A 13,041-nucleotide genomic window follows, 5' to 3' on the forward strand; every position below is an offset into this window, starting at 1 on the left:
TTAAGACTTGCGCTAAACTTCAGGGGCCTTGAGTGGGCTAGTGCAGCAGCCAACAATATTCCCGCCCGCCGGGTAGTAACCAACAAATAAAGGTTGAGCTTCCGCGGTGAACAGTCATCAGCCCGGCTTCCGACATTTAACTCTGATTTCAGCCTTGTTTGAGGGTTTCAATAGGCTGGGTTTGTTGTTTGTCTACGGAGCTTATGCTTGTTGCCTATCAAAAGAGCGGCTGCCTACTTTGTTGGTTCCGTTTGACTTTGCTTTGCTTTGCCTCAACTGGTTCTCGCAGGCGGATACGCACTTGATACAAAAGCAATGTTGCGTTGAGGTCTACCCATTTGATGTATTAAAGTCTCTATCCGATAAATCACACCAGATGTAGGCAAATGAGCTGATCACAATCAAATTGAAACCCATCAAGTAAACGCTCAGTGAATGCCCTGAAACGCCATATCGAGACGTGAGTCCTCTGATATCTGGCTTGTTAACCTATTGCGCCCGCCAATCCGCCAGTAATAAAACAAAAACTAGAATTAGATGAACATGAAGCCCCCCCAGAATAAAACTCTCCCCAATTACTCATCTCCGCTAACAAGTCTAGCGACAAGGACGTAGAAGAAGATAGCCGCACCAGCAACAAGGAGCTTGTTGCGATAGATCCATCCTGTGCTGGCATCTCTTTGTTGGTTGACCACATCAACAACGGCTTGTGTTTGATGACCGCTAGTCCCTGAAATACCAAGCTGAGGTCGACAGGATCCGCTGTTATCAGCATCTAATCGGGTACCGGTGACAGGGTCAACCTTGTTCTTGGTCATCCACTCCCAATTCTCAGCATCCACCTCTGGCCACTCTGTTCGAAACTTGGCGCCACCGTCACCAGCCTTGATGTTGCCCTTCTGGACTGGGCCTGTCTTGCTGTGTGTGCCATTACCGGTCGAGTTCCACCATCGCGATCGAGCGGCGAGGGAGCGTCGTTCGGCGGTGGTGCTAGAAACGGAGCCGGTTGTCATCTCTTCACTCGTCATGAATGAGAGAAGGCCAATTAGAATAGTTGAGACTTCCCAAGCGGGGTTGAATGACTTCGGGTGGAAATCGGAGATGGACAGACATAGTCGCGATGAAGGCTGGAATCGGCCGGACGGAGTGTGCATGCGAATGGCGGGAGGAGCAAACGGATAGTTTGGGGGGAACATGAGAGTACCCCAATATTGACCGCCATGGTAAGGAGTATCCTCAGGACCGGTAATGATGTAGTGCCATCTAAGTTGTGTTAGCAAAGTCGACTCTCGACCAAATGTTGGGCGTGACGTAACGTACTCAAGGATGTTGGACTCGGATGGATGAGCGACAATGTAAGGAGGAGGGTTCTCTGAAATGGTTTTGTATTCGCGTGTCAACTATCCAATAATTAGATTGCACATTCAAAGTGGTGGGAGTAGAAGTGCATACACGTTTGGTGGCGCCTTTGCTAGCCATGCTGACGATCTGAATGTGTTGGGCTTAGAAGTTGACAAAGAGAAGGGGACAGATTGCGGGTCGCGTGAGTAGGATCGAGGTTGAAGAAATTAGCGAATTAAAGGAAAGGAACGAGTATTTGTGAAACTCGTGTGAAATGGAAGAGAAAGTTTGCTCTAAAAACTCAAAAGCAGCGATATCTTATGCTTGAGCGCAAATGAAGAGTGTATAAGTTGAGATGAATGGAGAGGAACGCAGGAGGAGGCATCCTTTCCCAGGCACAGTGGTCCCGCTAGGTCCGGATAGTTTGTGGCTGTGTATCACATGCCGTCCTATGACGAAGTTAGAACGCCACAACTTCGAGCCACAGGCCTCAGGGCCCACACACGCGGGAGCTCGGGAAGTACGTACCAGCGATTAATTGGAAGCTGGGCTGGTCAGGGTCCAGTTGGTGGTCCGATATTCTTTAAATCGACATCGTGAGGCTATTACAAGCAAAAACTCGGCTCTTGAGCTACCAAAAATGGCTGCAATTCCTGGGTCAACAGGGGGTCCGGTAATTCCATCCCACCATTGAAACATGGAGAGCGACTATCTAACATGAATCAGTCTATGGACCCCTTTAACAAGCTTCATTCCGACACCGGTTCTTTGTTGCATGAAGCAGAATCGAAGCCCGAATTCCAAAAAGAGCAAGATGAAGCCAAACAACGGCGTCTGGCTCAGGTGGTATGTTCTCTTATCGATCCGAGCTTCAGATCATTTGTTAATGCTGTGCAGATTGGTGACCAGCAACTGGCGCCCATGACCATCAACGAGCTTCGAATCCACGGTGCGGTCAACACACGAACGAACTTCCTCGATCCCATTTTCCAACCCCTCATTGCCGATGCCTCGAATGCGAGCTCGACTGTTGGCGATGTTATCAACAGTCTCCGTATCGCAAGCAACAAGCTCGATGGACTACGTATGATTTCCGGTAGTCCTCACCGCAACACCAAATTAATTGATTTACAGAAATATTCCAACCTCAACCCGAAGTCTACCTCACCTCTGCCCAACAAACCGATCCTTCTACCTCCCCCACCGATGTGAACGTCGATATCCGAGTCAAGGAGCTGTCTCGATTCAAGCTTCAAACTGGTACCGACGTTGGCAATGGAGAGGGATCCGCTTATGGTTCGCTATTATGGCGAAACATGTTTGGTGGTGCTGAGATGTTGACGCTTAATGCAAAGGCTGGTACGCGTACGCGCTCAGCTTATAGCGCCACTCTTACCGCACCTGTCAAAAGTAACCCTGACATGAGGTTATCGCTTGAGGGTGTGGCTTCAGCCGCTGAAAAGCCATGGGCTTCTCATGAAGAGGTCCTCAAGGGCGGTACACTGCGATTCTCGTGGCTCAATCAACAACGCGATACACAGTCCGTTGAGTATTCGGGCATCTGGAGGCAGATTACTGGTTTGGCTGAAAACGCTAGCCCAACGGTCCGCGCAGATGCTGGTGACTCGATTAAGAGCTCTATCAAGCACACATTCTACAGGGAAAGGCGTGATAACCCTCAACTTCCTCAGAGCGGATACATGCTCCGATCTGGACTTGAGGTAGCTGGTCTTGGTCCACTTGCTGGTGATGTTGCTTTTTCAAAGGGTGAGGTCGAAGTCGGTGGTGCTGTCCCAATTCCTCTACCAGGCATTCGTGAGCGAACAGGAATCTCGATGGGCGGTGGCCTGAGACTAGGTTTGCTTTGCCCATTGCCTCTTGGTTATGAGTTTGCTGGAAAGCTTCGCCCTACTCGAATCAACGATCGCTTCCAACTTGGAGGACCAACAGATGTTCGAGGCTTCAAGCTCGGAGGTCTAGGCCCCCATGATGGTTCTGACTCTGTCGGAGGCGATGTCTTTGCTGCTGGCAGTGTCAATATGCTCCTCCCCGTTCCCTACAAGGGACCAGATTCCGGTCTACGATTCCAGCTCTTTGCTAACGGTGGTCGTCTCATCGCTCTCAAGGACAACAAGAAGTCCTCTAGCAGTGGTTCCACGCAAGAGCTGACTGGGGCTGCTGTCCGAAATGGCATGGTGAACGCAGTTGGTGAGCTCTTCAACGGTGTTCCCAGTGTTGCTGCTGGTGTTGGCCTTGTTTATGCTCATCCTGTTGCTCGTTTCGAGCTGAACTTCAGTTTGCCTTTGGCTCTGAGGAAAGGAGAGGCTTCAACGAAGGGGCTGCAGGTCGGCGTGGGAATCAACTTTTTGTAAAAACATAGATATCCTTATGACTGAAATACCACTCTTGCATTTCAAATCCCAAATTATTGCTGTTCATGGGGACTGGTCATGAGTTGCTCTTATGGTCCTTTGTGGTGTTTCAGTAGATAGCTCACATTCGCCCCTCTATATGATTCAGAACATCTCCATTCGATAGACACGTCAGGGCTTATGATCGAATAAGTGTATTCAAATGATACGTTGAGGGAACTTCACATGTCATAGTAGTATTCCTTTATATCTTACATCTTAGTTCTAACACAGACTAGTTGTTGGGAGTAGGAACGCACACAGAAAATACACAGTTGTTGTAAGACCTTCAGCCTCGATGTCAGAATGCATCACCGAGCCATGGCGTGTATTCGTGATACCTAGTCTGTCGGACTTACTGTAGCTATGGGGTGAACTTTGGATGGGTTCACACAGAAAATATCCAGAGACCTACTCAGCCACGGCTGTTGCTGAACATCAAACAGAGGAGTGCTTTAGTTGAACTGAGTTACAGATTAGCAGTAACATAAATTTAAGTGGGTGGCGTCCTTCTGCCAGAAACACTTCTGTTATAGACAAATTCGTTGTAGAGTGGCTCTAGGTTAGCTTGAGGTTTCCATGATGAGAAATGAAACACTTTCTTATGAAGTTTCACATATATGTATATATGCTGACTTGTTAGTTCGATAATAGGTCATATATCTTATCAGTATGTAATGTTATGTTTGATGTTTCTTGTGTTGTTTATGAGGCCTAGTAGAAATATCGAGAAAGTGACTTGGATTAAACGTCCTACTTGATGTTGCTATAAGGCTCCGGTTAACATTAAACAGGATCGCAATTCTTCAGGTCTAGCTCGCTCGAATAAGGAAAGTCAATAGCCGCAGCATGTAGCTGGGACGCTCGTCAATTGTTGTGTTTCGAACAACATACTGTTACGTGCCTGACTTTACAAAACACTACCTCGACCGCCAAACTGTCAACAGTGCAATTACCAAAACGTTAGGTGAAAGTCCTTTTCACTTATTTATTTAAATACCTTTGTGTTTGCTTTCATACTTGCATTTTAAGTCAATCAGATGTTTGTCCTTCTGCTGGATCGTGAAGCGCCGTATTAGGCCTTCGTCAACTTATCACGGACAACACAAAATGTCCACAAGTCTCCGAAGGATTCAAACCGGAAACTTTTACAAACAGCCAAAATACCGCAGCCCACGTTCACTTTTACACGTCCTGTAGTAAGCGGCTTACGGACGAACATTATCCGGTCAGCTCTTACCCCTGCATTGCCCACCTGCATATCAATCACAGCGCAAAGACAAAGAAGTATCACAATGTTTAAAATCTTATGGCTTGACACTAGTGCGCAGTTTGCGTGTTGTTGAGCACATTGGAGCACATTCACGATGTGGAGCGGACTTTCTAGCGGACCTCGTTAATGATCGACCAAGCCCTTGCTTGAGGAACGTTAGGCCTGCAGGGACCGTTTAATGGGTGTAAGATTTGAGGGTCTTTTCATCTTACGCTCGCAAAAGTCGCGTTCGGATTCGTGGCGCATGGTGTGAGGTGTAATTAGATGTATGGGTCTGACGGTCCTTTGCACCATGGGTTCAGAGATGGAAGTTGAGATGGCAGAATGGTTATGAAGTTTCAGATGAAAAGCTGAGGTGGCATATGCCTTGTAGAGACGATTAAGATCGGATATAAACTCTCAGCGTAGCATGCAGAGAGAGTTTTGGGGCCAGAAGCGCCAAGGTAATAATGGACTGGAAATGAGACATGATCGTCAAGCGTGATCGGATCTCGATTGTACCAATCGAAGTAGAATTATCTAGAAATAATTTCTATTGCGACATTTGACCATGCCTCAAGATATCAAGGCATCTAAGTCTTGTTAAGCCATGTTTGTTCAAGTTGGACATGCTAACATGATGAATATCATATTAAATAGACTTGTCTACGACTCGCTGCTTCAAACATACCCTACATCGTTGAAAGAAACTTGCTCGCATGCTCTCATGTTACTAGCCATTAAAAGCAAAATTGTCAGTTTTTAGCATTCACCAAGAAGCAAGAAAACCCTGCTTGATACCAGTAGATTCGATTGCAACAGAAGACGCAGTCATCACTGTCATCTGCAGTCTCATCATGGATCGCAAACACCCCACAATGGCAACAAAGGGGGTCAAAATTGACTTAGCAACTGAAAAAGCCTTTGACATTTCAAGCTGACTAGCGGGCCGTGTGGACCGGGGGGACGGGCTGTCGGGTCCTTGGAAGACCCCGATAGAAATACGGAGTAAGCTCAAGCTACCACTAACAACGAACATTAACCGTGCGTTGGTGTTTCTCGATGGATCTAATCAACAACAAGAATTCTTGAGCTGACGGCCAAGCTTTATGAGAATCAACCATCCTGTCGGATCGTTTGGCGAGAAGAAAAAGCTCAGATAAAAGGGAATGTATTTTCCGATACAGACTCGAATACGTGAGATTATCACCACCAATATATGCGCATTGTCCAATCAGAGTCGTCAGCTCCGCCTTACCGGGGGATCTTCCATCCGCTGTAACGTGTAATTGGCTGTCGGCCAACGGGTTTTTGTAACGACCCGAATGATGAATACGCGGTTTCGCATCCTGTTTGAAGTTGGGATATGAAAACAAAGTTTTTTTTATCTTTGCGGAGAAGATCGGAGAGATCTGTCCTTGTTGGAAATAACAGTCTTTGATCAGTGCTCCTTACAAGGGGAGATGATATTGCCTTTTAGATCTTGTAGGGCTCTTGGTGGAAAAATAAGCGCGACAAATAGGGTTTGATGCAGCGCGGTAGAAGATGAGATTAGCTGTGTTAGTCGAGATAGAGTTCTCCAGTGTCATGTTTCAAGAGAAGAGGGTCGGATGCGAATATTCATGAGCCAATACTGACCGTTTAATGGTTACCAGAATGCAGATTTTGATGGTCTTGTGGCTTAGGTGAGCCTCTAACGCAATGTTGAATCTTACAGTTACGCTACCAGTCAGAATCATTTGTATGCGAGTGCAATACGACGAATAACATGGCATCCAGGGGTACGAGCCTACGAGGACCAAAGCGCGGAGTTGGTAGTGGGGCATGTATGCAATTCACTCCCATTCCCGGGATCCTCTCTCGCTTAAATGGCCTGGAGTGTCGGAGTTTGAAGGTACCCGTTATCCGCCAAGAATTGTCTCTCACCCTCACTCTCACTCTCAGGCGCTGTAAACAAGCACCGTAATGTTTGACTCAACAGCGCACCCCTCTATGATTGCCTAAATTGTCATTGCGTATCGGGTCGGGTTGTTGATAGTGTGCGAAAGGGCAAATTGTTTCTTAATGCCGGGGAGATGAAGAGGCGTAGTGGATAAGAGTTGCGGACTTTGTTACGGCGTTGACTCATTGACGAGTATGATCAACTGTTGCGGACTGAGAACTGGGAATAATATGGCGATATCTTGAGTCAGTTTGAGTTTGAAGGAGGAAAAAAAAAAAGAGGTTAAATACAGATTCAATCCCTAGCAGTGACCTAGGTACTGTACTCGGGGCGGCCGCCAGGTAAATCGTTGACAGCCAACCCAACCCAGTGAGAAACAACCCCTACCTCTGAGGCTTGCAGCCGCACCCGCACCCGCTTGCACTTCCAAAAGCTGCGCTAGAATTAGCTGGGCGTGCACACCCCTTGTCGTCTACACTTCGATTTCAGGCTTAGTCGACAGGTGGACCTTTGCTTGGATGATCCACGCGAGTTTATCTCCATTCATCTGTAAGGTTAGCTTACCGACGGAGGACATGACGAACTGAGAGAGAGCTCATTCATATTTTACATATTCTCCTGACCTCCCTCCTGTTCAGTTTTGTTTTGTCCAGGGTCCTTTTTCTCACACTCCTCTTTTACGGAACTGCTTACTCCCTTATGATCGGCTGTCTATTCATTGTCGATCCTTAATACCTACCTTTTAATACCTTTTCTTTTCTTGTTGTTTTGTTTGAATTGGTTTGTCTTCCACAATACTCGACTACCAATTCGCATATTAAACAACATTCCACACCCAACTTACAACTACGATACGAAATACTGCAGTCACTGGGGTATCACTCACCCAACCTCGACACTCAATTGCGAGAATCCCAAGTAGATTCAGCCGTCACAATTCATCATGTCGGCGCTCTACGGGATCAACGCTAATAACGACGCCACTGCTGCAAGGCAGGGTGCTCCAGGCGCAGGCTCAGTTGGTAACCATGTGCCTGTTGCCGACAAGCACACCGACGATGAAGCGATCAACGAGAAACCCTCATCATCACCCGCCGACACTTTGGGTAAAGATGAAGAAGACGAAGATTCAGAGATGGAGCGAAGAACCTCCATCGTTCAGGCCCTTGCTCGCTCTTATTCGCATGCCTCTGGCACTCACCCCAACGGACAGAATCCTTTCCAGGCCGGTGAGGATTCACCTCTTAACCCCAACTCTCCCAACTTTAACGCTCGCGAATGGGCAAAGTCTGTTGTGGAGTTAGTTCACCAGGACGGCGCTGGTTTCCGATCCGCTGGTGTTTGTTACCAGAACCTCAATGTTTATGGTTATGGTGGTGCTAGCGATTACCAGGGTGATGTCGCAAATGTGTGGCTCTCTCTGAGTGATCTCGTTGGCAGAATGACTGGTCGCAAGCGACAGCGCATTGATATCTTGCGCAACTTCGATGGCGTCGTGCACAAGGGTGAAATGCTTGTCGTTCTTGGACCTCCCGGTGCTGGTTGCTCCACCACGCTCAAGACCATCGCTGGTGAACTCAACGGTATCTACGTCGATGAGGGGTCCTACTTCAACTACCAAGGTGAGTCGAATCGCAACTTTCACACAAAAGGGGTGTTTTGGTTTCACGAGACTCGGTCTTTTGTTGCGATCAGCAACGGGCTTGTCGCGTGCAACACAACTCATACCTACATGCGCCCAGGTAACCAGTATCTCTAACATCATGTGCCACAGGTATGACCGCCAAGGAGATGCACACCCACCACCGCGGTGAGGCTATCTACACCGCCGAGATTGATGTTCATTTCCCTATGCTGTCTGTTGGCGATACCCTCACCTTCGCTGCCAGAGCTCGACAGCCCCGCCAGCTTCCCCAGGGCTTGAACAGAAACGACTTCGCCGATCACCTCCGAGATGTTGTCATGGCTATGTTTGGTATTTCTCACACCGTCAATACCCGCGTCGGTAACGAGTACATCCGTGGTGTCTCGGGTGGTGAGCGCAAGCGTGTTACCATTTCTGAGGCTGCCTTGTCTGGTGCTCCTCTGCAGTGCTGGGATAACTCAACTCGAGGTCTCGACTCCGCCAACGCCATCGAATTCTGCAAGACCCTTCGTCTTCAAACTGAGCTTTTCAACAACACCGCTGTTGTGTCTATCTACCAGTCACCTCAGAGCGCTTATGACCTGTTTGACAAAGCCACTGTCATCTACGAGGGTCGACAAATCTTCTTTGGTCGCGCTGATGCCGCCAAGCAGTACTTTATCAACCTGGGTTTCGAGTGTCCTCCTCGCCAGACCACCCCTGATTTCCTCACTTCCATGACTGCTCCTAACGAGCGAATTGTGCGTGATGGTTTCAAGGGCAAGGTTCCTCGAACCCCTGATGAGTTTGCTACCGCTTGGAGAAACAGCGCCGAGTACAAGGCCCTGCAGGCTGAGATTGAGGACTACAAGGTCGCTCACCCCATCAATGGCCCCGACGCCGAGGCTTTCCGTGCTTCCAAGCAAGCTCAGCAGGCTAAGCGACAGCGCGCCAAGTCTCCCTACACTCTCTCCTACTCCCAGCAGATTCAGCTTTGTCTGTGGCGTGGATGGCTGCGACTCAAGGGTGACCCTGGTATCACTGTTGGCTCTCTTATTGGTAACTTTGTCATGGCTCTTATTATCGGTTCCGTCTTCTACAACCTGGATGAAACTTCAAGCAGTTTCTTCCAGCGTGGTGCTCTCCTGTTCTTTGCTGTTTTGATGAACGCTTTCGCAAGTGCTCTCGAGGTAAGCCTGATACGAATCCCATTCATGAACAAAACTAACAGTATCAGATTCTCGCCCTGTACGCGCAACGTCCAATTGTTGAAAAACATAGTCGTTATGCATTATATCATCCGTCTGCAGAAGCTATATCTTCGATGCTGTGCGACATGCCGTATAAAATCGCCAATACGATCGTTTTCAACATTACGCTTTATTTCATGACAAACCTCAAGCGCGAGCCAGGAGCCTTCTTTTTCTTCATCCTCATGTCTTTCGTTGTGGTTTTGGTCATGTCAATGATCTTCCGTACCATTGCGTCCGCTACTCGCAGTTTGTTCCAAGCTCTCGTCCCTGCCGCTATTCTCATTCTGGATCTTGTCATCTTTACTGGTTTCGTCATTCCAAAGCGTTATATGCTCGGATGGTGCAAATGGCTATACTGGATTGACCCCATCGCCTACGCTTTTGAAGCTGTCGTTGTCAACGAATTCCATAATCGGGACTACACATGCAACGAATTCGTTCCTAACCCTTCGGTTCCCGGATATGGCGATGTTGCATCGGAAAACCGTGTGTGCAGTGCTGTTGGTGCTGAACCAGGAAGAGCTGCCGTCAATGGTGACCGCTACGCTGAACTGCAGTTTGGTTACAGATGGGAGAACCGCTGGCGCAATTTTGGTATCGTTATCGCATGGATCGTTCTTTTCACTTTCACCTACATGGTTGCCGCCGAACTCGTTTCCGAGAAGAAGTCCAAGGGTGAAGTCTTGGTTTACCGACGCGGTCACAAGCCTGCTGCCGTCGCCAATGCTGAGAAGAAGCATAGCGACCCTGAGGCTGCTATGGCTCACATTGGTCCCGTTGTCACTGCTGAGCGAACCCGCAGCCGAACCAACAAGGATGGCGGTATGCTCCAGGAACAGACCTCGGTCTTCCAGTGGCACGATGTCTGCTATGAGGTCAAGATCAAGGACGAAACCCGTCGCATTTTGGATCATGTCGATGGTTGGGTTAAGCCTGGTACCCTGACTGCCCTAATGGGTGTTTCTGGTGCTGGTAAAACCACTCTGCTTGATTGTTTGGCCGACCGTACTTCTATGGGTGTTATCACAGGCGAGATGCTAGTCGATGGTAACCCTCGAGACATGTCCTTCCAGCGCAAGACCGGTTATGTTCAGCAACAGGATCTCCATCTTCAGACCTCGACAGTCCGAGAGGCCCTCAACTTTAGTGCCCTCCTGCGCCAGCCCGCTCACGTCCCCAAGCAGGAGAAGCTCGACTATGTGGAACAGGTTATCAAGCTCCTCGATATGGAAGAATATGCCGATGCCGTGGTTGGTGTTCCTGGTGAAGGTCTCAACGTCGAGCAACGTAAGCGTCTTACTATCGGTGTCGAACTTGCTGCCAAGCCTCCTCTGCTGCTCTTTGTTGACGAGCCTACATCTGGTCTCGATTCTCAAACCTCTTGGGCTATCTTGGATCTTCTTGAGAAGTTAACAAACGCGGGTCAAGCCATTCTCTGCACTATTCATCAGCCTTCTGCCATGTTGTTCCAACGCTTCGATCGACTCCTTTTCTTGGCTAAGGGTGGCAAGACTGTCTACTTTGGTGATATCGGTGAGAACTCAAAGACCATGACCAGCTACTTTGAGCGTTATGGTGGACACGCCTGCCCCCCTGAGGCTAACCCTGCTGAATGGATGTTGGAAGTTATTGGTGCTGCTCCCGGATCTCACACCGAACTTGATTGGTTCCAGACTTGGCGCGACAGCCCTGAGTACCAAGATGTCCAGGCTGAACTCGAGCGTATCAAGCGAGAGAAACAGGGTGTTGAGGATACTGATGTTGATGACGGCAGCTATCGCGAGTTCGCTGCTCCTTTCATGGTCCAACTCAAGGAGGTCCTCTTCCGTGTTTTCCAGCAGTACTGGCGAACTCCCGTCTACATCTATTCCAAGGCCGCTCTTTGCTCTCTCGTCGCTCTCTTCATCGGTTTCGTCTTCTTCAGAGCCCCCAACAGTATCCAAGGTCTTCAGAACCAGATGTTCGCTATTTTCAACCTTCTCACTATCTTCGGTCAACTGGTACAACAGTCTATGCCTCAATTCGTCATTCAGCGTTCCCTTTACGAGGTTCGTGAGCGTCCTTCTAAGGTCTACTCATGGAAAATCTTCATGTTGGCGCAGATTATCGTCGAATTGCCTTGGAATAGTTTGATGGCTGTTATCATGTTCTTTGGCTGGTACTACCCTGTCGGTCTTTACAACAACGCTTCTGACGCCGGTCAAACTACCGAACGTGGTGCCCTTATGTTCTTGTTGCTGTTGGCTTTCCTCATTTTTACCGCTACCTTCTCGACCATGATTATCGCTGGATTCGAAACAGCTGAGGGTGGTGCCAACGTTGCTAACCTGCTGTTCATGCTCTGCCTGATTTTCTGTGGTGTCCTCGCTCCTAAGGGAACTCTACCCGGCTTCTGGAAGTTCATGTACTACGTATCACCGTTCACATATCTAGTTGGAGGCATGTTAGCAACAGGTGTCGCCAATACCGAAGTCACCTGCGCCAGCAACGAGCTCGTGCCCATCACACCACCCAACGGCTCGACTTGCATTGAGTACATGGGCGACTATATCAAGGCTGTCGGCGGTTACTTCGTGGACCCCGAGGCCACCTCCAACTGCGAGTTCTGCACAGTCCAGTACACCAACACATACCTCGCCGGCGTTAACATCGACTATGCCGACCGATGGCGCAACTTTGGTCTTCTGTGGGTGTACATCATCTTCAACATGGGTGCCGCTCTGTTCATCTACTGGCTTGCGCGTATGCCTAAGAAGAGCTTCAAGAAGAAGACCAAGAAGGAGTAAAAGAAGAAAAAATTGAAGAAAAAAAAATGAAACTCTTGTACTGTGTATGAGATTGGAGGGTTTTTGTTTATTTACTAGAGATTGTGAGGGTGAATGAGCCTTTGCATATAGATGGCATGGCATTGCCAAACATGTACATATGAGTTTTTATTAGACACTGTAATATGATGGGATGGACACAGATGTGGGATGGAGGAAGAATACCCATACCCCTTTCAATGAACTTTTCTTAAAATCTTTGGCCCATTTGATTGAGGTGATGTCTGTGTATTAGTTCTGGTTCAAGCACCCTATCGTTGCTATCATGTTGAGTTGAATGAAGATAGGACTCCTAACATCCCAGTTGCAGTGTCATCTTCCACTCAACGTCTGACGTACTATTGAGTCTTCATACTCACCAAACCCGAGTATTCCTTAGAGCTAGGTTCCTCA

At 48.4% G+C, this 13,041-nt stretch overlaps 3 protein-coding genes across 3 annotated transcripts; 2 read left to right on the top strand and 1 right to left on the bottom strand.

Moving 5' to 3' along the window:
• Positions 1-355: 355 nt before the first annotated feature.
• On the bottom strand, positions 356-1,789 carry BKA55DRAFT_250971 (ubiquitin-conjugating enzyme/RWD-like protein). Its single transcript, XM_046185360.1, has 2 exons — positions 1,453-1,789; positions 356-1,400 (listed from the first exon to the last, which is right to left on the bottom strand). The coding sequence occupies exons 1-2, from the start codon at positions 1,477-1,479 to the stop codon at positions 576-578; spliced, it is 852 nt and encodes a 283-aa protein (XP_046054148.1). The 5' UTR covers positions 1,480-1,789; the 3' UTR covers positions 356-575.
• A 145-nt stretch (positions 1,790-1,934) lies between these two features.
• On the top strand, positions 1,935-4,046 carry BKA55DRAFT_558950 (surface antigen-domain-containing protein). Its single transcript, XM_046191893.1, has 3 exons — positions 1,935-2,187; positions 2,239-2,425; positions 2,476-4,046. The coding sequence occupies exons 1-3, from the start codon at positions 2,059-2,061 to the stop codon at positions 3,711-3,713; spliced, it is 1,554 nt and encodes a 517-aa protein (XP_046054149.1). The 5' UTR covers positions 1,935-2,058; the 3' UTR covers positions 3,714-4,046.
• A 3,843-nt stretch (positions 4,047-7,889) lies between these two features.
• On the top strand, positions 7,890-12,609 carry BKA55DRAFT_535343 (ABC-2 type transporter-domain-containing protein; the record flags this gene model as incomplete). Its single annotated transcript, XM_046189697.1, has 3 exons — positions 7,890-8,568; positions 8,721-9,760; positions 9,802-12,609. The coding sequence occupies 3 exons, from the start codon at positions 7,890-7,892 to the stop codon at positions 12,607-12,609; spliced, it is 4,527 nt and encodes a 1,508-aa protein (XP_046054150.1).
• Positions 12,610-13,041: the final 432 nt, after the last annotated feature.

This window comes from Fusarium redolens, assembly GCF_020744475.1.
Source record: "Fusarium redolens strain MPI-CAGE-AT-0023 chromosome Unknown BKA55scaffold_3, whole genome shotgun sequence".
Classification (NCBI taxonomy): domain Eukaryota; kingdom Fungi; phylum Ascomycota; class Sordariomycetes; order Hypocreales; family Nectriaceae; genus Fusarium; species Fusarium redolens.